Raw genomic sequence first — 23,524 nt, forward strand, 5'->3', positions numbered from 1 at the left:
TTACGATTCTCCTCACTTATCTAATTGTACCTATTCAGGCATTTCCTAATAACACCACCTAATTCAAAGAGTTAATGGCTGGCAACATGGTTAATCTTCTGAAATATGAGATCTGAAATGCTTGCATCCTCTAAATTCTTACCATTAAAAGAATAGTTCTCCTAGCTAACGATGTATTGATTTATCGTCACATTACAGATGATTACAAACTCTAGATAATTATTATAAATGGGTGCATCCAGTTAAAGGAAAAACTCTAGAACATAAAAGCTGTCAAAAAGACATAAAAACAAAAATAGTCATGACAAAGCTGATAACTAGAATGGGACAGGACACATAGGTTTGCAGAATTATCAAGAGAGCTAGAATCCATTATGGGAGTAACATTAACATCCAATAAAAAGAATCCAAATTTGATATGTGCATAGAAAACCACTTCTGAGGTATGCAATGCGCAGATCTTGAAACTCGTGCATTCAAACTTATGCAGCAAATGGTCTAGTGCATTCATCTGGGTACCCACTAAATAATGCAGGGCAACTCTGCTGCATAATTGATAATTTTGTCAGAATGCCAACCTAAATAGCAAAATTGTGCCAACCCAAAAAGCAAAATTGTTTTAAGGGTAGAATTGAAATTACTTGGAAATATACTGTGGGCTAATAGTTGCATAGATACTAAAAGCATTAGAGGCAAATGTGACTATTTAGTGTTTGAGCAGATTGGTTCTTAATAGTAAATCCTTCTCCAGCACCTGCATTTCAGCCCTTCTGCAGTGTGATTTCACTGTCATTGACTGTTATTTGAAGGCACTTTAAGGTTAAAACATGCAATCGATAACCTTATTCTAAGAAGCCAAAACCTATAACAAGCAAACCACAAGAGAAAGGACTTAAGGTTAATAATGAATCTACATATAGTCCTCACTAGGAATATAAATCATTGCCTGAGGCATCAGAAAACCATATATCCTCAGCCTGAATCACTATTCATTTACACAACTAGGCAACTTGAATAATACGAGCCAAACAATGAAACAAATGAATATCATTTGAAGATTGTATTGAAATCAATAGGAACATATTCAAAATTGAAGAAAAATAGAGAACCACTATTCTTGAGTGGTAAAAGTAAATCTATTATCAAGGAAAAAAATCCCAAACCATCTCTTTATATATCCCTCCTTACAGATTAGAATAGAACTGGAAAGGATTTAGTGCTTAATACTTGTAATCCTTCACATGAAGACTCTCTGCAGCACCCTCTCCCATGGTAGCATCACCCTTGTAGGCACCTAAAGTAGCTTCTGAATTAGCTTTGCATCTTACGTGGAAAGCAGCCTGTGCTTTCTTTACATTTTCCTCTTTTCCTGCCCATGCCTTGAGAGTACTCTGCTGAAGAGCACGGCCAAAAGAGAATGTAAGAGACCAGGGTTTTTTGCCCTTGAGTTTGTTCATTGCATTCAAATTGATAGTGGCTTCCTCCTCACTCTGTCCACCAGAAAGGAACACAATAGCAGGAACAGCAGGAGGAACTGTTCGCTGCAAAGCCCTGACTGTATACTCAGCCACCACCTCAGGTTTAACCTTTGGGCTATCTGAGCCAGGGGTAACCATGTTTGGCTTCAAAAGAGTTCCCTCAAGAAGCACATGATGATCATTTAGTGCTTTATAGCAAGCTGCAAGAACCCGCTCAGTCACATCAGCACAGCGATTAATATCATGGGATCCATCCACCAAAATCTCCGGCTCAACAATAGGTACCAATCCATTCTCCTGACAGATAATAGCATAACGTGCCAAGCCATTGGCATTCTCATTGATAGCAAGCTGAGATGGTTCAGTTGGACCAATTTTTAGCACAGCTCTCCATTTAGCAAATCGAGCCCCAGCTTCATAATACTTCTGACAGCGCTCAGCTAGGCCATCAAGACCAAGAGTTGAGGTTTCACTGTTAGTTCCAGCAAGCTCAACAATGCCCTTGTCAACTTTGATTCCTGGAAGAACCCCACCTTCCTTGAGAATGTCAACGAAGGGCTTACCATCAGCCCTTTTCTGGTAAAGTGTTTCCTCAAAAAGGATTACACCACTGAGGAATTGAAGGACTCCTGGAGCACAGAAGAGGAGCTCACGAAAAGCTCGCCTATTGGACTCAACATTCTCAACATTGATGCTAGCTAGACGCTTGCCTATTGTGCCAGTTGATTCATCTGCTGCAAGGATTCCCTTTCCAGGGGTGCCAATGTAAGCAGCATTGGCAATCAGTTCATCTGCACAGCATTTTGAAAGGGAAAAAAAAAAGGAATAAATCAGTGATTTAGAAAAACATGAAATCTGGCATATAAAGATGAAGTTAACAAAAAAGGCAAGTAATTAATACACTAAAATTGAAGCAAAAATGAAAAACTAAATAATCAAAATAACAACTCTTCTTCAGGATAAGAAATCCAATGAACTATGGTTTTTGTGTGGAATAAAAGATAAATAAATAACATTTAAACAAGAATCAAGTGAATAAGATAAGAGGCACCTGTCAAACATAATGTATTTTGTTAATAGCCTTAGGTTCACATTAGAGAAAGAGAGAACACAAAACAGCAAGAGAATCAGTCATCCACAAACAAACTCAAGCGAAAGATGCAATTAGAACAAGCCAGATATGTGTAAGACAATTTTCAGTGCTAATTTTCACTGAGAAGTGGGAAGTATCAAAGTTGATCCAACAAGTTCCACAGAAAGAATGTTTAAGACATAAATTTAACACCCTTTAGAGTTAAAACTTGCAGGTAAATGATCATGAAAAACTACAAGTCATCTCATAACCTTCCATCAAGCTGAACCTAAAGAGAAGTATGGTGAAAATATTATGATGAAAAAATGACTCGTGGAAACTTGTTTTCTAAATTACGATTATGCAGATAACATCAACTGCAAATAGTAAGAACAACTGACTAGTTAAAACCAAGTAGCTATTGCTCCAAATTAACAAAGTCTCCCTATCATTACATTAAGAATTACAGTCCACAAACCAAGAAATAGGATCATTAATTCCCAACATGCTTATTGATAGATATCAGCTTGCCACCACCAATTTTTCCTTAATTTGTCTAAAATTAGAATTAAAAATTACACATTCAGAGATGAACCAAATCATTACGAAAAAAAGGAGACAGAGATGAAAAAAGTGCATGAAATAATTATCTTACTAATACTATTATCTGATATTAACCAATCTGGCACAAAACAGCTGTACATCAACCTTTTTAACACATGATGAGCTCCAGTATCCCCATGGGTAGCAATCATTACTCGTACAGATTTCCAGTAACATCAATACAGCTTTCATTCAGAGTTAAATATTTAGTCTTAAGAAAAATATTATAGGTACCATATACAGTAGGCAAAGTAGCTAGCAAGACCCTGTAAAGATTGGCAAATGCAATCTCCATCTCCCAAAGAAAAAGAAAAATAAACCCGGTGAAAAATAAAACTGCAATTTCAGATTAATACTTCCAACAGCTATATTGAAATTGTTGAACGCATCAAGCACACATTATTCCTCAAAGATTTAGCTTTTTTTTTTCTTGTTTAGCTGATATTTACATAAAAACTGAAAATAACTGTATAATTGCTGTTTGTATCAATATTTGCAATCACAAAGATTGATGAAATTGGAAAATTCACACCCAAAAATCCTCGCGATGCAACCAAACAAATAAACAACAATACAATTACATCAAACTCAGTGAAGTCAAAAGCCATGTAGCATATTCTACAAAGCAAAATTAAAGAAACTTAAAGATAACACAAAAGAGGACCACACATTATATATAAAAAATTAAATAAAATGGATCAACAACATACAAAAACTAAAAATTTTCAAAACAAAAGGAATATTTGTCATTGAATTGACATTTCTTCTCGCAAAAGAACTCTTTTTCCCAATGCCTTTGCTAAGCTACTGATCAAAATTTAAGAAAATAACCAACTGGGATTAGTCTTTTTAATAAACCCACAGATTCTACATCTAGACCATTATTCCAAATAATAATAATAATAATAATAACAACAACAGCTAATAACAACAACAACAACAATAAGCACTTGTGTTGGTGTTTAACTAAAAGATATTCTATATTCTAAAGTAATGCATCTGCATTTGCCAAAATCAGCAGCAAATAAATTCAAACTGACCCATATCAATTTTAAATCATTTAAGACAAAAACAAAACAAAACCCATGAAAGGAATGACTAGGAAAGACAAAAGGTAACAAAAAAAATTACCATGGTACTTTCCCTTAAAGCAAGACATAATTGTTCTTTGTTTTGAGAAAGAGGGAAGAAAGAAATGAAAAGATTACTGAATATAAAAGGGAAGAGAAAGCTGAGTACATGAGAAAGAGGGTACGGTCACTAGGAAACCTCTGCAACGTTTATGGAGGATTTGCCAATTCTTGGTCGTGTACGTGCCATTTGTGCTATAGGACTTTTTCTTCGGAGAATAGTGTTGGTTCCCTGTAGAACAGGTAAGTATTACGTCCTTATAGCTTTGGGTTTCACGAGCCCATGGGCCAAGTCCAACTTTCCGACAAGTTAGGAAATTCGGGCCCATTCAAGATGATGTGGACCATACAAAAATTCAAATTGAAAATATAATTAAATAAAATAAATAAAAGATATATATGCGCAATATTTATATTTTTATTTTTTATTTATAAAATAATAATTATTTATTAATTATATTATTTAAATTTAATATTTTAATACTTAATTGTCTAATCTTAGAATAATTGAGAAATTACTTTTTTTAAACAATTTGACAAGTGACTTAATTAGTGGATTAAAGAAAATTTCAATTGAAATAGTCATTTTATTATACACTAGGGTTTCTTTCAATCTTAATAATAATAATTGCATGGATTTTTTTTACCTATGTGAATTTAAGATATAAAATATATAAAATAACTCACTTATTAAATATATAAATTATATATATTTATATTTTTAGTGCATAATAACCTCAATTTAAGTAAGAATTTTCATATTTATACTCACAACGTTAATTATACACCTCCGTTAACATTTTGGGTTGCAAGATTCACAAAGAAAATATCAAATTTGCCTTATTTGATTCAACCGAAAAGAAGCAATATGGTTAAAATTATTTCAATGGCCATTGTTTCCAACATGTCATCTTCAACTGAAAGAAGCTTTCCCATGCTTTCATTTTTTCTTGAATAGGAAATGGGCAACCATCCATTCTTCCCCATTGTTGTATCCAAAAAGTTCTGCAACAGAAACGAAGAAAGTTCTCCAGTAGACTGTCCACTTGAGAGCTTGATCCTTCCCATAAGTTGATTCCATTATTGGCTTTATCAAAGCTGAGTTCTTGTCCATTCTTTTTAGCCATTCCTCACTGCAAATTTTCAGAAAGAGTCGCTGCCTCAAGATAGTATAATAAATCTGAAAATTAAAGTTTGATGTTGCTGCTATGATAAATTGCAGGGTTATTATCCATGCTTACCTTGTCTGTGCATAATGTTTTCCATTCACAAGCCATTGGTTGACAACAGAAACATCATCCTGCACAAAAGTTTTAATAAAGAAATAGTCTTCATTAGATAGCTAAACTCATAATACAGCATTTCTGTTGGTTCTAATATGGTTATACCATACGTTCATTTATGCATTCTTCAGCTTTAGCATTCTTCTCCACTGTCACTTAACTGTTCATTGCTATTTGAACATAGTATCTGTTATGCTTTAGAAGGAAAAAGCCATGTTTGCTGATGAAAGATGCAGAGCTGACCCAGAAATAAAGCAACAGATTTGCAGCAGGCATTGTTCCTCCGGTGAAGAAATACCTAGTAATCCAGTCATCATCATTTTTATCCTGAAGAGAATGAGAGGAAAGAATTATCTCATTAGATATGCAAGAGCCTGTCAGATGAACTAAGTTGATCAAATATGCATCTGCTGGTGCTCAACAAATGTCTACACCTCAAAGTGGTAAGCAAATGCCTTATGGCAGAAAAGATGAACAAAAAGCAGAGCATCATCTTTCATCCACTTGGATATCTTGTGAAGAAGATCCTTGTAGCTTTTCATATGCTATCGAAGAACAAAACTTATAATTATCTAATCATATCAACTTTAATCTGAGCATCCATAGCGTGACAAGAAAAGCACTGACCTCAAACATTTCAACGGAGAATATACGGTCATAGGACCCTTCCATTTCAAATGTGCTAATATCTGCAACAATGATTTCTACATTCTGCAGCTGACGTTCCCTGCAGAAAAGGATGATTAAATGGTTTGAATCATCTACCCTTTGGAGTGAATTATATATTGCTAATGTATAAAAAGCATTATACCGACACTGCTCCTCGATGAATGCTTTCTGGGTTTTTGAGTTGCAAATCCCATTAATCCTGTAGTTGCAGTACTTTTGGGCAATGTATAAGGAAAGTGACCCCCAGCCACATCCAATATCAAGAACAGTGTGGCCATCTTTTGGTTGTGCCCTCTCGCAGTAGAGCTCCAACATTGCTTTCTCAGCATCCTCTAAGGTGTTTGATTCATCAGAGAAATAACAACAACTGCATTTGTTCACACATATATTAAAAAAAATAATAATAATAAAATAAAATAAAATAAAATTCAGATCATAGAATAACAATGTAGCTTTTGGTAAGAAAAATGGAAATGTAATGCAGTTCTTGTAATAAGATTCATTTACTCTAGAATTTTTTATAATATTTTTATATTGGAATAACTTGAATTTTGGTGATAATATGACCTTTACTTGAGATTTTTGCCCAGAACCAACTTGAAGAAAGAAGTAGACAGTTCATAATGTTGAGCTTTGGGCTCCTCAGTCTTGATAGCTATAGGCATCTCTTTGAGAGCTAGAAAAACAATTCATATATACATTAGACTGAAAAAACGAAGAAAAAGAGACAAGGGTGTGTGTGTATATATATAAATTGCATATGAAAAGCATTACAATGCACAAAGTTTAGGAGATCAGAGAGCTGGAGCTCAGAGGAAGGCTTGTAAGCAGAACGAAGACGGGCTGCCAAGAGCAATCGAGTGAGGCTCCTTATGATAGCATCAGGCAGCACATTCCGTTCCAGTGAAGCTAACATAACCCGCACTGAAGCATTGTAAGGCTGCTGAATTAACCCCTCGATCTTATGCTTATTAGCAATTGACATTTTCTTTTCTTTGCAGAGCAGTAGAGATGTGTAGATGAGATTATAAAATAAAATGAATGGATTACTGTTTTATAAGGGGATGTCAGTTGTGAGTTGTTTCAGTAAAAAAGGTTTTCCATTAGCACCATTACTAAGTTTCTTATAAGGTGAAGAAAATGTCAAAAACCTTTTCCATTACTAACTCATGCTTTTCCATTATGTATCTGCTTGCATCAATCAAACATGAACAATGTTCTGCTCAACTCATGCTTTTCCATTATGTATCTGCTTGCATGAATCAAACATGAACAATGTTTTGTTCCTTTGTGTGAAATCGTCTCGAGGACTGCAGGGTGTCAAGTCAAAGTCCTAGACGGAGCTAATTATAAAAAAAGAAAATGTCTCATTAGACTATTTGCTAAAATTAGATATAGCACAAGTATTCAACTCCAAGACAAAGTAACAGTAGTTGAACAAAAGAAGTGCATTAAGAATATCATGTTGTAGCTTAGAAACAAAGAAAATTGTTCAAGTTTTAACTGATACTAACATTCAGTAATTATTAAGGATGTGCAGAGTGAAGGAAGAAACTATTCATACAGATGAGCCTGATTCACAAGCTGCAATTGTACTCAGGTTGAATCTGGATTTTGAGTGACAATTTAAATTGTGTAAATAAAGATCTGGACTCGTATAAGGATTAGTTATATTGATCCTTCATAAAGGATCAGTTACATTATTTGTAACGGATTTTGAGTATTATATTGATACTTTATTTTTAATTAGTTCATATTTTTAATTTTTTGTATAAGCAAGATATTTTATTAATAAAAGTCAGGAAAAATTGAACATAAATAATTCAACTAAACCCCAGTCAATAAGCCTTTCTTGAAGAACCAATCTAGAGTAATTTATGGTCAGTGAAACCACCCATAGTTGGAGCCGAGACAATCCATCCCACAACCAGTCAACATGGGAACAAAGCATATGCAAAATTCAATCAATTTCAACTTCTAAAAGCATAACCACCCACAGTTGGAGCCGAGACTAATCCATCGCAAAGGTGTAGCTCAAAATCCACCAGCAATAGCAAAAACGTAATACAGATCAATACTATAACCAAGAAACAAATTCAGCATTTCTAATTACACCTTGCTTAGTAAGACTATCTGATTTCGCTCTATAGGCACATTGTAGAACAAAAAGTTGTGGGACCTAGATTTTATATTGTCGATATCGTTGAAGGCTTGTTTAAGCCCTATTGCCTGTCATCACAAGTTGAGTTTATCCAAGTTCATCTTTTTATTTAACATGTGATTTTTAATACTTTTAGAAATCGGGACAAGGATTCCCGTGAAGGTAGTGATGGGCATGGGAAATACATGTTGAACCAAGGCAACAATTTTTTTTTAAATAATAGCAACTGTAATTATCTACATATTTATTTTTTTATTAATTTATCATTTCATATATATTATTTATATAAAATTAGATTATTAGGTGTATTCAGTACACATACATTATCTTTTATAATTACGTGAAACCGACTCATTACAAAAAGATGTCAATTTTCTTGAGAGATGGAGCACTACTCTTGTGTGCACCAAAAATATTTGATATAATTTCTTGAAATGGAGACAAGAATTTCCGCAAAGATAAGATAGGCATGGCCGCATGGGGAATACATCCCAGCTTTCACCTTATCCCATTGCCTCTCCTAGGATTGCTCTTTGCCAACTTCAGCACCCCAAATCATTTGAATTGGTCAAATTCTTCTAGCAGAGGGAATTGAACCTGAATATATCAGAATTGTAATGGAGTTGAGGCAAGAAAGAGAAGTGAAGAAAGCAAGTAGGCAAAGATCAACTTGGGTGGTCCAAAATAAAATTGAGAAAACGGCAAGTTAACCTTCAAGCATTATTTAAATTGGATATTGATATTGATGTGAGTAGAACCTGCAAACAAAAGTGGATGGTCAATTTGGACAACTAATCTAAAATTGACAAGAATTGTGTAAAGTAACGCACATGGTATTGGAGACGTCAATCTTTATGTAAGCCATTTCAGAGGGTCGTTAGGGTTATTAAAAGTGCATGTGTGATCCAACAGAAATCGAGATTAGTAGTAGGACGTTTGAATCCCTAGATTTCAAGTGCTCCCCTTTGTAATGGGGCATGTCCGACTCACTCGTTAGTCTCAATTAGAACCACATTGGGACACTCAGCTCTCTCTTATTTTCATTTAGACGTTCTTTTTTTTTTGTCAATAGACAGAATATATGTACACATAAGTTAGTAAGGAGAATTGATCGCTGTTAAAATTATGACAATTTTAACAAAATTTTTCTTTTTATATAATTCATACACATACATACTTCACATTCAACGTAAGATTTCAAATGACTGAAATGGGTATTTGAAGATGTAATTTACCAAATCAAGTACTTGGCAAATTAAGTAGTATAATTTGACATATACAGCTGCAACAATTAGACTTGTAAATAGTTGCAAGAGAAGTATTTTCAATGATATTTGGTAATATAATAATGTTTCTATGGAGTATTCTAATGCGTGTAATGTAATTTTTTTTTAAATAATAATAATAATAATAAGCAAGTGAAATCACAGCAGCCTTTGAAAGTAGGAGAGATGGTGGTGGTTCAAATTTCAAAAGAGAAAAGCCTGTCAATTTGTGGAGGAGAGTTGTGGTGGCAACAAATATAATGCCATGGATTGGCCGGCACCAGTTCTGGTTTTCTAAACCTAAAAGCAAAACCCAACAACCTTTAAATCTTCCTAAAGAGGGAAACTAAAATTTTATAAATATTTAATTTAATTAATTTTTTTTATTAATTTTCATATTTAAAAATTTAATAAGTGAAAATTTTAATTTTTTTATTTTTTTAAAAATAAAAATTATGTTAAAAATAAAATAATTATGATTGTATGAAAATGGAATTGAATTAATTCTTTTTCTATAAATGATATTTTCCAAACGAAGCCTTTAAAGCTTGTTCACTTGTAGAAGACTATATTAAATTTCTAGAAAAGTTTTTAGGATAATAGGAAAAATAGAGTTTTTATTTTTACATGTGACATTTTTCAAATAGAGAACTATTTTCTAATTTTTTTTAAATTTAATTAGAATTTGAAAAAAAAAATTTATAACCAAAATTTTATTTTTCAGTTATTTTTTAAAATGAAAAATAATGACTTTTTATAATCAAAATTATATTATGACTTTTTATAATTAAAATTCAACTATTGTTTAGAAGAATATATATTTATTTACAATAATTAAAAACTATTCATATTACTATAAAATAAATGGATAACACTTATCAAAAAATTTTAAAAATAAAATAAACTTTTAAATATATTTTATAATATTTTTTTAATTATGAAATATATAGATAATTTTTTATTTTTTAATTAGAAAATCATTTTTTATTATTTGTAGTGACTAAATTTTCTATGTTTTTAAATATTTCTCATAAAAAATGAAAAATAAAATTTTCTTTAAAAATTAAAAATTAAAAATCAAAAACTATTTTCCATAAGTAAACGGCCTTTAATAATTCCAATTGAATGACTTGTAGAATGAAGGTTAAATTTGATAGTCTGAGCTGATCTTATTAATTTAAATTCTAATTCAGAATTAAATTAATTTTTCTGATAAACTTAAAATAATCAACACTTCATATTAATCTGAAATATTTTATAGATAATGATTCAATAAATAACTCAAATTAATCCATTTTGAAATGATCTTGCTCAAATTTACCCAAAAAAATATAAAATAACGTCAATACCTGCCTAACTTATACTGACTTCAAAGTTTTCCAAGTTGATTCCACATTGTGGGTTCCATTTTCTTCCCTTTACCCATGATTAATTTTATTTTCTTGTCAAGAAGTTGGAAAAAGAAAATGAGAGAAAATTTTGTTCAATTTCTTTGAATTTCTTCACCACTTTTGTGTTTGTGCTACAGCACCTAACAATGAATTTCTTGACTTTCTTGAGAACCATGATTTTGATACATTTCATTCACCTCATTCCTACAACAATAACGTGTAAGAAAATTTTCAAGTATCAAATATTTTGAACAAACTAAAAAAAGAAAAAAAAAGGTAAAGGTGGCGAATTTGATTTATATTATTTTATATTATGAATTACTATACAGAAATGACAATGTTGGGCAGAGCATACTCTGCTTCTTCAATGTTAGGCCACTCACAAATATGTTTATCCACAAATTTACGCTCTGAATATTTATATTTAGATATGAGAGATGTGTTGTTCTACATTAATTAATTTTATTATTACTTGTGTCCTTATAAATTTGTAACCTAGTACAACTAGATTTCACCTTCTTAGCAACACTGAACTTCTGGTTGTTAGGAGTAGCTAGTCTCAATGTCCCTCCATGAATTGAAACCCAATACTTTTTTCCTTCTTGGTAGAGATCTTTGGTATGCCAACTAAATGAAACATCTTCCATGGACATTCAACTACATATGCTTAAACAGCACCACATGCTTTGATGTCCTTACAATAAGACATTTTCAAGGGGCTGAATATGACTAAAATCAGTCTGGAATTGACAATTTCAATTCAAAATTATAAAATTATTAAAATTTAAATTCTTAATTTTCAGTAGTAATAATATATATATATATATATAATTATTACAATTTCAACTCATAATTATGAGCTACATAATTAGAGATAACTCTTTTCTTATACATATATTCCAATGAGGGACTTTAAAGAAAACCTATGCAATTACAAAATGTTACCTCTGGGACCTCTGCCAAATTCTTGCAAGTTATGCCAGTTATTAAAATTTTGTTTACAGTTCTTAGGTTCAATAACTACGGTGCCAGAAGATGTCCTACAGCTTAGTGGCAAGAAAACGACATTCGTGTCAGCAAACCAAAGAAAGGCACACAAAAACAATGTCTAGAAAGCAACTCCAAATGTAGCCCCGACACCGATATTCTGTAATTTATCTGATAATAATATGTTGTTGTGTTTTATTAAATAATATTTTATTTTTATATATCTTCATATTTACATATTATATTTTTAATAAAAAAATATATGTATGTTATTAAAATTATATTTAAATTTTATATTTTTTTAAATTATATTTAAAATTTATATTTTTAATTTATAATTTATTTTTTAATAAATAAATTTATATTATATAATAATATATTTAAAAAAATTCACATTGGACAAACGGCTCTGCTTCCCAGTGGGAATTCCCTGTCCCAATTCCAATCTCTTACGAGGGGGTAAATTTTGATAATTATCTCTGAATTTATCTAGTTATAATATTATAGTCCCTTAACTTAAAAATGTAATATAAAATCCTATCAATTTTCAAATTTACACAATAAAATCCTTCCAACCTCCAATTGTCAGTTTTTCAGTTATACAGTTAAACGCTGATCTGAACAGTTTTAGCATGGACTTAGTTAGTATTTCTCTTTTCTCTCTCAAGTCATGTATAAATTGAATCATTCTTCTCTCTATAGATAAAATAATTTTTCATGTGTAAAGAGAATTATTTTACCCTTTGCGTAAGAGAGGAGAGACAAATGTTAATGAAGAACGATGCGAGAGCTATTCACATCAGTTTCTATCTAAAAAATCAGTAATTGAATGTTAGAAGGATTTTACTATATAAAATTTGAAAGTTTAGGGAGTTTTATGTTATATTTTAAAGTTGAAAGATTTTAGTATTATAACTATATAAGTTCAGGGACAGTTCAGGGACAGTTGTTCAAATTTATCCCCAGGAGATGGTGGGTTGGGGACAGGGAGACTAATCCCTGCCATGATCCACCTGTTGCGGTTTCTCTCCGAATGCAAATTGTAGTCAGCTTACATTGTAAGTAAATTCTGATTGTGCAATGAAGGGACTGAGTGAGAGTACAAAATGTCTACAAGTTTTAAGTGAAAAACTACAGTTTGAGGGACTGAAAATATGGTCACTGTCCTTCAACAAAGGTATCGGTTTATGGGTTGTGGTCCAAAACTAACTTGAAGAGTGAGGGGACCATTGAGGCGCTAGAAGACCCAAGTAGTGCACTAATTTGCCTCTAAATGAAGATCAATACAAACTCTGAAGAGATGTGAAGACTCTTTCAATTGAATTGAACTCATGTGATCATGTCCAAGTTCACAAGCTTGCTCAACCTTGATTTAATTGGGAGTGCAGTTGCTTTGATTGTTCATATTCTCAATTGCTTCAAAGCTCGATGCAATTAAGAACCATACAAAACCTATCCATATTCACAAGGTTTCTCAAACTTGGTTTAATTGGGAGGGCACCTGCTTTGATTGCCGTACTATCAATTATTTCAAGCCTGAAGACAACTAAGAACCCTAAAAAAATATTAATTAATTACCCTCATAATTAAAATATGGTGAGAATTCACATGTTTTTTTCTAAAGAAAATAAAAATAAAATAAAATTTTATGAGATTGCAAAACACATTAAATGGTCAAAATGAATTGATCATCATCATGTGATTCAACTTTATTTTAACCTTTTGAGGCCAAATGCAAACCCCATTGATTTGTTTCAACATCTTGATCCCTATTGCTCTTCTAGCAAAATCTTCATTGATATCCTTCAAAATCCTCAAAAGCTCATTTGGGTGTCTTTCTTTTCACCATTTTATATTATTTTGAACCTCTCAAATCATTTCCACTAAAATAGTTATTAGAATAAAATTTTAGGCATAATATAATTTGATGAATTTCAATGCTATCTTTGATCTTAAAAAATCAGGGAAATGGTCTAAAGGAAGCAGAGAAAGTGAGACAGAAAGATCAAAAAATGAAAACCAACTGATTTGTTGCATCAATTCACATATCTTTATCTAAAGTAAACAACTAAATTATTAACTACTCAGGTAATCAAAAGAATTCTAACTATATATACCTTTCAAGAAGAAAGGTAAACAAAAATGAAAAATGAAGAAAACTAAAAATCAAACCAGAAAGGGTGGAGAAGATAAACAAGAACCAGAAGATGAACAAAGTCAGTTATTTTCTTCTTCTTGTTCTTCAAGGGCTCTTACAGGCATAAATCAACAAAGAGAATTCAAATCTTTCTTGATCTTTCTGCACCAATTTCTCTTCCAACCACAGCCTGCTTTCCATTCCACTTCTTGTCCTGAACATGAACACAGCAGAGCCAGAAGCAGGATTATAGAACCAATCATGCACATCCCACATCAGATCAACAACTAACCCATCAACAAAAATTGTCTGGTTGCCTCTAAAATTCCATTGCAACCTCTTTACACGAATCACCATCTTCTTATCAATACATACCGATAAAACTGGATACTTTAGGCCTTCATTTTCTCCACTACATTTAATTAAAATGTCATGTTGAATGCCTGTGTCACAGAACTGTGCCTTAGTAGCATATAAAGTATTGCCTGAACAATGTTCTTGCCTTGAAATGAGACTTGCTTTGGCTACTGGGGTGCTAGATTTGAGCTTCTTGGAGATGGTTTCTTCTCCTATATCACCCAGAACAAGGCCTATTTCTGAATCAACCATGACCAGCACATAGAATCCATCAACAGGTACAGGTCCTGAATCATATTTAGCAGAAGAAAGATCCCAGAAGACTTCAATCTTGGAACTATCGGAATCGATCAATTTGCTGCCTTTCTTCTTCCTGAAGAGCCTTCCACTGGTGTTAAGTTTGAAAGACGTTGAAGAGTCATTGCCAAAGTTTATGCTAAGGCCTTGAGATGCATGTTTTTTGCACCAAGTGACAGTGACCAAGAGTTGCTTTTGAGAGGAAAGGATGATTTTATAGAAGCAAGAAACTGCATTTTGAATTGATGGGATTAGACCTGGAGAGATACAAGCATTGTTTGAAATTGAATAACTAGAACATGAAGAAGAATGAGACACATTTATGGCATTTTCACTAAAACAAGAAACTATATCTCTCATTGTAAGAGGAATGAAACAATTCTTGATGATGATATACGGAAAACTGCAAATTGGGCTCTTGAAAATATGGACAGAGAAAGAAAGACAGAAAGAAATGGAGAGATCTGAGGAGGATTTGGGGAGAGTACTTTTTTCTCTCTCTTTCTCTTTTGTGCTAGTACTCAAAAAGAAAAATTAGCAAGTTAAAGGCTAGGCCAAGTTAGGTGCTTTTTGAGCCTAGCCTAGCATATCACTCACTTTCTAAAATGAGTTCCTACTCCTCCAAATTCTCCTATTAAAAAAAATATATATTAAGTGCTTGGTGAGCTGCCTCTCTTAAATTTTCCAGAGAGGAAATTCACTATTAATTATGCAGTAGAGATAAATAGAAAGGGAAAACCATTAGGGAAATAGAGATTCAAAGTTGACACCCATAAGTGAGTCATATATCTTCAAACACTGAATTAAGATAGGCTAAATAAATCCATTTATATTTCTTATGAAAACTACTCAAATTTAAGATATTGTAAAACCTATTATGGATAAAATATGAATAAAATTTTATTATAATAATAAAATAAATTATAATTGCTCAAAATTGTTATTTTGATTCTTATTATTATCACGAATCTCACAAAATATTTTACTCAAATTACATTATAAATTTTTCAGATTAAATTATAACCTAAACTCGATTTTATATATATATATATATATATATATATATATATATATATATATATATATATATATAATGTAAGATACATCATAAAAGGAAGGGAAAATAGTAAGAACCACTCTCACTTTAAAATCAGCATCTCATTCTTACATATAAAATATAACTAATGTATAAAGTTCATAAGAAAGGGAAAAAAGAATAGAAGATTGAGGCAGAAACCTTCAGGAATTCTTTATTTTAGCAGTTCATTTCAAATATAATATTAAAATTCCAAAAAGAAAAGCAAAGAAAAGATGTTGGACCTAGTCTGAAGACCAGCAAAACTTTGTGACATGTTCATGATTTGCCTTTAATTCCATGCCTTGGCTTCAGTTTAAAGAAGAAGAACTATTCAAGACTTTTTAATAGTTTTTTTTATTAATTATAAAAAAATTAGTTTAACCTAATTTGATTCGATAGACTGGCTTGGCTCGACTCTTTAATGCCTTAGCTTGATCATGATTTAACTATATAAAATTTTAAAAATTTTTGGAATATGAAAAATAGCCACAGTAAAGAATTAGGCAAGTGATTTTAGGAGAAGTGGGATGTGTATGATACTGAGTGCTTATTTGGCATTGCGTTTGAAGGGTCGAAACTGTTTTTTTGAATAAAAATACTATTAAATACTGTTGAAAAAGCTGTTTTGTTATTTTAGTGTTCTTATAACTAAAATTTATCAAATTTAATTTTAAATTATTTTTTAATACTCTCTAACTGATGTATTTAAAAAGGTAATTTTTTTCGATAACAATTTCAATAATAATGACAAATAAGCTCTGAATGTTGCTCCCCACAAAATAAATTTAGCCTGTAAACCTACCAACTCTTTCTCCCAACAAACCCTATGATTAAAAAGGAACATAATGTGAGGCCTTGCCCTTTGCTTCCCTTACATTTATCACTTTTATTATCATTATCTCTTATAATGAAAATTAAAAATTAAAAGATCATATAATAATGAAGCTACAAGTGTGATCAAAAGTGATGGCATGTATATCATATCATCATGTGGTTGCAGTTGGGAAGATGTTCATTGAGGCACATAATGAACTTTAACTCAGTATTATTAAAGTTGTCTTTAAAATAATAAAATTGAGAAGATAGATAGAATATAAATTGATTATTTTAATTTTTATATTGTCAGATGGATATTTAATTATTAAATTATTAATTTAATTAAAAGTTAAACAGGAGTATTACTGTGAAAGGTTTAGTAATTTTGATTAAAGTTGCATCAAGAAAAGGAAAAAGAAAGAAAAGTGGGTGGGCAATGCATGATTTAAGCTTTAATAGGATAAATTAAAAGAAAAGCAGAAAGACAAGACTTGTGATACCAAGATAATGTCAGGTAACTGTTAATATTATCATTAGTTGTTAACCAAACATAATTATTGATAGAATGGGAAATGGATAGTAATAATAAGATATTGAATTTTTAATTTGCAACATAAAATTTTTTAATTTTTAATTTAAATAATATAATGCTATGTTGTTTTTAATAGTGGATTTTAAGTTATTTATATTAATCTGGCATTTATTAAAATAAGAAATTACATTCTATCTCCCTAATTTCATTATTATCAAAAAAATTTATTAAAAAAAAATTCTAAATTATTATATATATATATTAAGGCCCAAAACTGTGAAACACTAGGAAATAAAACAATCATTAAGAATACAGAATCCCACTCCACTAAAATGAAATTCTTCTCTTTTGGCTTTACATGATTCCAAGAAATTCCCTCCACCCCAAGAGTCCCATATATATGGCATCTTTCCTTCACCACCCCCACTTCTTCAAATAATATGTGAAGAAAAAGAAAATCTACCACTTTCTTCAAACTTGAAAGAAATTCAATGGAGGAAATTTCAGAAGAACACTTGCAGCTACAGAAGCAGCCAACTCACATATATAGATTAGCTTTCACTTATTAGTAAGGCCATTATGGATTAAGACTCTTTATCTATGTATTTGAATTTTTTAAATTAAATAAGTTTATAATTTAATTTTTGAAATTTAATTATAAAATTCAAAGGTAACTATTAATTAATTAATTAATTAGATCATAGAGTTGGTAATTAATAAATTTAAGAAACTTAAAAATATTTCTTCAATCATTGAAGGAAGGAAGAGAAGTAATGAAAAAATAGTTAATTAGAATAAAAAAACATTTAAGTCATTTTTAATAAAACAACTAACAATTAGTTGTTGTTTTATATCTAACAGTACTCAACTAACCATTAGTTTTACTCAACTGTAGATATATTTAATCATAAGCAGACTTTAAAGAGCTGACTTAGACTCATTAGCTTCTCAATTATCATTAAATTCCACTATAATTTCTTGCATTAGTCCCTATTGCCATATTCATCACTCAACACCTAACCTCTTAGATATATATATATATATATAGAGAGAGAGAGAGAGAGAGAGAGAGAAGTTCCTTTAGGAAGGAGAAGATACAATATATAACTTGGAATTATAAAATTAAGATATCATCATACTGGCTTACATGCACAAAGTCCTTCTCAAGCGATTTTAATAGTATGTTATTCATATATATTTAATACATTTAAAATTATAATAATTAGACATCATTTGTTTGGTAAAAAATATTTTTCAAGTTAAAAAAAAATTATTTATAAGAAAAATGATTTATTCATTTCAAAAAAAATTATTTTCTAAATTTTGACAATTTTATTTAAATGAAAAAGCACTTATATAAGCATTATATAAACATATTTTTATAAAAAATATTTTTTATATGTAAGCTATTTTCCGTGAAACAAATAAAGTCTTAAAAGTGCTTTTCTATAAAATTAAATCCTAATTGATAATAGAAGAATTTTTCTTTTTTATCAAATAGATTAACCCTCATTTGAAAATTAAAATTTTATGAGAATTTAATTTAATTAATTTTAATTAAAAAAACATTTTAAAAAATAAAAATCAAATATATAATTGTGTGAAATTTTAATTAAAACCTTCTTTTATAAATGATTTATTTCAAAAAGCTTCCATAAAATAATATAAGAAATATTTAGTATATTTAACAAATGAACTCTCTGAAGTTAGATGTAGCAAATGGGTCAAGAATTGAAATTCAAATTATTTCAATTTTCAAATTACATTTAATTAGCTATATAAAAAAAGTTAAATTCAAATTAATTTGGTAAATTATATCAAATTAATCATAAGCTTATGCAAATTGTCAAGTTGATCCTTGACTTCGCAAGTGATTGGAATAAAATCACTAATTAAATTTAAACAAATTACAGATTAGATATAGTTGAATCCAACTAGCAAGTCATGTCAAAATAAATTGTCACCTCTATCTAAAACCCACACGCATACTGTGTCTGCTGTCATCAAAATTATATAGTTAGAAAGTTTAAAGCCAAGATTGCAAAATATTTTCTACATTATTTTTATTTTTTATAAAAAATATTTTCTAGACGAAAGTCATTTTTCTGGAAACAAACATAGCCTTAATTATGAAATTTTCAACTTCACTGTTTTTGCTTATGAGAAGGAAAATGCAATATAAAAAAACTCAGGAAACAGAAATTTTAGCTCAACCTGAGAAATATTCAAAGTTAAATTATAAATTTTTTAACACAACCCTGGAACTGGATTCCCATATCTTTTCACCATCTTCCTCAAATCTACTCTTCACACAAGAAATCTATTGCTATTGATCCAAATATATAGCCTAACTTCTACTTGGTGACAGAAAGTTGCTGAATTGAAATCTAGCACATGAAGAAGTCAGATAATCTGTGCAGAAAATCAAATAATTTTATATTTTTCCTGGGGAAGGAAAAGAAAATATGGGCAAATGGACCACAAATTCTAAAACATACCAGCATGATTGATTCCATTAATATCAAAATTCCCTGGTCCCACTAGGTAAAAAAGAAAGAATATGGACAGAAGTATGTCTATAATTCAAGAACATTGACAAGGAAACACACTCTGTCCTGGTATCAAGTAGATTCAGAAAGTGGACAGTCTCCCTTGCTTTTCTGTCACAAAAGCTTTAGCCATCACTACTGTTAAATCATATTGAGCAAAATAAATATATTGCAAGAATATTAGCATTTACTACTCTTCCTCAAACTATCCAGACAAATGAACTGAAAGTGAGACTAAATAAATCAAAATTCTGCTACATATTGAATATATATTAATAGAACATAAAAAATTAATCAGTCAAACTTGTAAACCTTAGGTATGTTTCTTTCCATTAAAATAAGAGAGTTCCAGTTGCATAGAAACTACTTCCCCAGTATCAAGAGAAAGTAGAACAATTCAGCTTCATAGGTAGATTTATAATTTGATAAAATGTGTTTTCATATTTCTATAACAAATTAAATGTCAACACTCAAAACAAGTACTTCAATCCATTGCCATGCATAGAGGGAAGGAATGGGAACGGGGAGCCCTAGAAGTTAAAGCCTTCAATTTCCAACAACAAAACAGATTTTCATATCATAGCAAGATTTGCTGGGAAAAGGATATTTTGCCTCAGGATCTTGAATAAAAATTAAGTTTACAAGAAATTCACACAATTTATCCATTGTGCAATATTTGGATACAATAATTTCAAATAAGAGATTTGGATTTAATTTTAATCTCGAATTGTTTGAATGAAAGTTAATTTATTATAAAATTAGTTAGGTTCATGAATAGCTCATTTGAAATAGATTTCAAATTTCAGATGATATATCCTCCAAAAAAATCATGACATGTTAACTGCATATTAAAATAAATTTTTTCTACATTCATCAACCTAACAAAGATTTTCAAATCAAATCAATCAAAAAAAGAAGAAAAATCTATGTACTATTAAAATCAAACCATATCCCATAATACAAAAAGTCAAGAGTTTAAGACCCAACACTTCCCTAGCCTTTTAAAAATATACTGTTTCCCTTTAAAACTTTCCTATGCATATAAAATAAAGATAAAAATATATATATCTATGTTCCACTAAGTCAAATCTAATATTTTCAAATTTTAAATCTCTCCATCAAAATGCCAGACTAGTGAAATTTCTAACCTTGAAAACACAGTACCAACAGATATTATTTCATTTCATTAATACGTTAATTAGATACAATGATTAGCATCACAATCATACCCCTGCATTGTTAACAGCTTCTCATCCCAATTTAACTTTTAAGATATTCAAAAGGTACAAAAACAAAAATCATCCTTCCGCCATCTGAAACCAAATTCACAAAAAGATAAGAGTAGGAGAATTTCCAGAGATTACTCCGGAATCGCTACTAACTAATAACTTAAAGACAGGTAAACAAAATGTTCAGCAATTGACCTCAGCGAGGCCTGAATTTCAGTTTCCGCAGAGAACTGTTAGTCATTCAACTCTGATAAAGAAAACTCTCCACCATTGCAAGCATTCACTTTTAGATGGGACTCAGATAATTAGCAAATCTACCTGTCATCAACAGAAAGAAGGCATAGACAAATACTATGTAAATACAAAAATGCAATAGAACAACTCATCAAGTAAAGAAGATAATCTCAATGCTTTTCATATTTTCTGCTCTTTGCAAACATTGCTTTATATGAATACAAATTTATTTTCTGCTACTTAAATTGAAAGTGAACTGCATCCTATCCAGTTCAGTAAGCTGACAACTTCATATCAGAACCATTGGAAGTTGAAATGCATATCACTTGTTTTAATGGAGTAAATCCACTGGTTAAATATTTTACTAGATGGTATGTTAAGAGCAATATCAAAACCTAAGCAAACACATTCCTACTTATGCAAACAGAATCTCACCAATTTCAAATGTTTAAAATTCTTAATGATAAAATTGGTAAATGACTTGATCCTTTAGTAACAGAAAGTCACTATCCTTCTCTTTAAGTATATGGAACTTGCGCCGAGGGAGGGACGGTCAAAGCCTCCATTAATTCATGAACTAAGCAAATTATTCTGCAAATAGTAATTTCCTTAATGCACATGGTTGGTACCCATATTTCAAAGATAGGACGATCCATTGACTAGCTGTCCCTAGGGATTTGTTTTATCCACTTAAGTAGTAATTTACAATAGGGAAAGACCTTCTTTTTCGTATTAAAATTTGATAATCTGCATTTTAAATAATTTGTTAGAAATTAGGTGTTATTTCTTTCTACGTTATAGACTATAATCATCTTGTTCTAGATCCCTGATGCATAACAGCATTGTATTCACAATTCCGCTCCCTAACTACTCAACTTTTGTCAACTATACTTTCTTCATTTACAATTCTTTCTAAGGCAATCATTATGAGTGGAAGAAAAGGAGAAGACTTCTTATGGTTCCTTTCTTAAGCAAGTTGTGTCATGGATTCATTCTTTGATTAAAAAAAATCCCCTAATTCTGAAAAGATCTCAGCTTTTCTCCTATTCATTGTTCTTCTTCTGCTTCACCCAAAACATTTACAAATTCCACAACTATTTCTTTATGAATCATATTTATCATTCTAAGCAATTCATTCATGCAACCTATACAGTCGGTTCATGTACCCTAGTACTCCCTTTTCCCAAAATGATTCAAATTCGAGTCTATATTCTAAAAGACCATCAATTTCATCAGCTTTTATTCAGCAGTCTTACTAAATTACTGCAATGTGAACCTAAGCCAGGAAAAATTATAGATACAATCATTAATATTCACTTCTTTTTAAAACAAAAAATAAAAAATCCATTTCTACATTTGTATTAAAGCACCTTCCCTAGTGCCTTGTGAAATCTCAGTGCCATCACTTCATTACGAAGGCATCCATAAGCTACATTTGAAAGCCTAATACTTACTTAACTCTCTACTATAACCATATTTTTTTTCTTCTTGTACAAGACCACTTACAATATCATATCCTATTGAGCATCCCCAATTAGCTCTCCTTTGTATCAACTATCAACAAACAATGAAATGTATGGACGAATTTATATTGGAACATGACAATTCCTCCCTCATATTCAACAGATAGTCTCATATATTAAATTGGCTCATAAATTAAAATGGCCATTCACTTACTAATTTTTTCAATCTCAAAAATTTATAAATTATATCAACATGCACTTGCACATGTATTAAGAGTAAAAAACCATCAGAGTTGCTCAAGTGAGTGACAGGTAAAGAGGGAATAAAAAAAAAAAAAAAAAAAAAAACCTTCTGCGGCGGTGCTGAGTTCACTGGGAAGCTTGGAGACAAGGCAAGCAGAAGCAATCACATTATGGAGGGGCAAAAGTGAGCTCAATTCTCGCCGAACAAATCTTCCACTTTCCAATCAAATGCCACAACGTTAGATCATAAAGAACGAAAACACACGTAGGGCATAACAGAAGTCAGAAATATTGAAAATGCGAAGAAAAAGAAGAAGGAGGAGGTTGTTACCTTGGAGAAGAAGGGGAAATTCGCGACTGGCGGAGAGTCAAATTGGGACGAGTCCATGAGCGAATCGAAGCTGATAAAGGGATTCTTCCGGTTGCTGATTCGGTTGCAGTGGTGGCTCTCCATGTTGCCCGCATCAAGGTAGATGTGGATCTCCCCGCAATTGCCCAAGGTGCCATTTTCCTTGGTTTGCTTTCTCTGCCCTGTGAACCCTAAAACCTC

At 31.1% G+C, this 23,524-nt stretch overlaps 4 protein-coding genes across 12 annotated transcripts; all 4 read right to left on the reverse strand.

The window, feature by feature from the left end:
* Positions 1-1,032: 1,032 nt before the first annotated feature.
* On the reverse strand, positions 1,033-4,627 carry LOC110650933 (fructose-bisphosphate aldolase 6, cytosolic). 3 transcript variants are annotated; one of them, XM_021806092.2, is made up of 2 exons: positions 4,393-4,627; positions 1,033-2,269 (listed from the first exon to the last, which is right to left on the reverse strand). In XM_021806092.2, the coding sequence occupies exons 1-2, from the start codon at positions 4,610-4,612 to the stop codon at positions 1,221-1,223; spliced, it is 1,269 nt and encodes a 422-aa protein (XP_021661784.2). In that variant the 5' UTR covers positions 4,613-4,627; the 3' UTR covers positions 1,033-1,220. The 3 variants fall into 3 exon arrangements, with proteins under 3 accessions (XP_021661784.2, XP_057988942.1, XP_057988898.1); XM_058132959.1 differs by having other exon boundaries at positions 4,285-4,506; XM_058132915.1 differs by lacking the exon at positions 4,393-4,627 and adding an exon at positions 3,206-4,101.
* A 397-nt stretch (positions 4,628-5,024) lies between these two features.
* Positions 5,025-7,317, reverse strand: LOC110650939 ((S)-coclaurine N-methyltransferase-like). 7 transcript variants are annotated; one of them, XM_058133100.1, is made up of 8 exons: positions 7,010-7,307; positions 6,809-6,911; positions 6,378-6,602; positions 6,194-6,293; positions 6,001-6,111; positions 5,810-5,893; positions 5,525-5,583; positions 5,025-5,416 (listed from the first exon to the last, which is right to left on the reverse strand). In XM_058133100.1, exons 1-8 carry the CDS (start codon positions 7,218-7,220, stop codon positions 5,224-5,226), a joined length of 1,086 nt encoding a protein of 361 aa, XP_057989083.1. In that variant the 5' UTR covers positions 7,221-7,307; the 3' UTR covers positions 5,025-5,223. The 7 variants fall into 7 exon arrangements, 3 of the variants coding, with proteins under 3 accessions (XP_057989083.1, XP_057989114.1, XP_057989190.1); XM_058133207.1 differs by having other exon boundaries at positions 5,311-5,439; positions 7,010-7,316; XR_009142726.1 differs by having other exon boundaries at positions 5,336-5,416; positions 5,728-5,893; positions 7,010-7,317.
* A 6,735-nt stretch (positions 7,318-14,052) lies between these two features.
* LOC110650934 (uncharacterized) lies at positions 14,053-15,448 on the reverse strand. The gene has a single exon (XM_021806095.2). The coding sequence runs from the start codon at positions 15,188-15,190 to the stop codon at positions 14,282-14,284; it is 909 nt and encodes a 302-aa protein (XP_021661787.2). The 5' UTR covers positions 15,191-15,448; the 3' UTR covers positions 14,053-14,281.
* A 5,497-nt stretch (positions 15,449-20,945) lies between these two features.
* LOC110651956 (uncharacterized) lies at positions 20,946-23,524 on the reverse strand. The gene is made up of 3 exons (XM_021807439.2): positions 23,306-23,524; positions 23,081-23,190; positions 20,946-21,352 (listed from the first exon to the last, which is right to left on the reverse strand). Exons 1-3 carry the CDS (start codon positions 23,479-23,481, stop codon positions 21,321-21,323), a joined length of 318 nt encoding a protein of 105 aa, XP_021663131.2. The 5' UTR covers positions 23,482-23,524; the 3' UTR covers positions 20,946-21,320.

The sequence above is a fragment of the Hevea brasiliensis genome, chromosome 1, assembly GCF_030052815.1.
Source record: "Hevea brasiliensis isolate MT/VB/25A 57/8 chromosome 1, ASM3005281v1, whole genome shotgun sequence".
Taxonomy (NCBI): Eukaryota; Viridiplantae; Streptophyta; class Magnoliopsida; order Malpighiales; family Euphorbiaceae; genus Hevea; species Hevea brasiliensis.

Coding starts and splice junctions, on each gene's coding strand:
- LOC110650933 (XM_021806092.2), bottom strand. CDS start 4,612: ATGGGCCCGAATTTCCTAACTTGTCGGAAAGTTGGACTTGGCCCATGG. Junction 2,270..4,392: donor GACCGTACCCTCTTTCTCAT/GTACTCAGCTTT, acceptor AATGCTGTGCAG/ATGAACTGATTGCCAATGCT.
- LOC110650939 (XM_058133100.1), bottom strand. CDS start 7,220: ATGTCAATTGCTAATAAGCATAAGATCGAGGGGTTAATTCAGCAGCCT. Junction 6,912..7,009: donor TCTCCTAAACTTTGTGCATT/GTAATGCTTTTC, acceptor TTGTTTTTCTAG/CTCTCAAAGAGATGCCTATA. Junction 6,112..6,193: donor TCTCCGTTGAAATGTTTGAG/GTCAGTGCTTTT, acceptor GTTCTTCGATAG/CATATGAAAAGCTACAAGGA.
- LOC110650934 (XM_021806095.2), bottom strand. CDS start 15,190: ATGAGAGATATAGTTTCTTGTTTTAGTGAAAATGCCATAAATGTGTCT.
- LOC110651956 (XM_021807439.2), bottom strand. CDS start 23,481: ATGGCACCTTGGGCAATTGCGGGGAGATCCACATCTACCTTGATGCGG. Junction 23,191..23,305: donor ATTTCCCCTTCTTCTCCAAG/GTAACAACCTCC, acceptor TTGATTGGAAAG/TGGAAGATTTGTTCGGCGAG. Junction 21,353..23,080: donor ACTCAGCACCGCCGCAGAAG/GTTTTTTTTTTT, acceptor TGTTGATGACAG/GTAGATTTGCTAATTATCTG.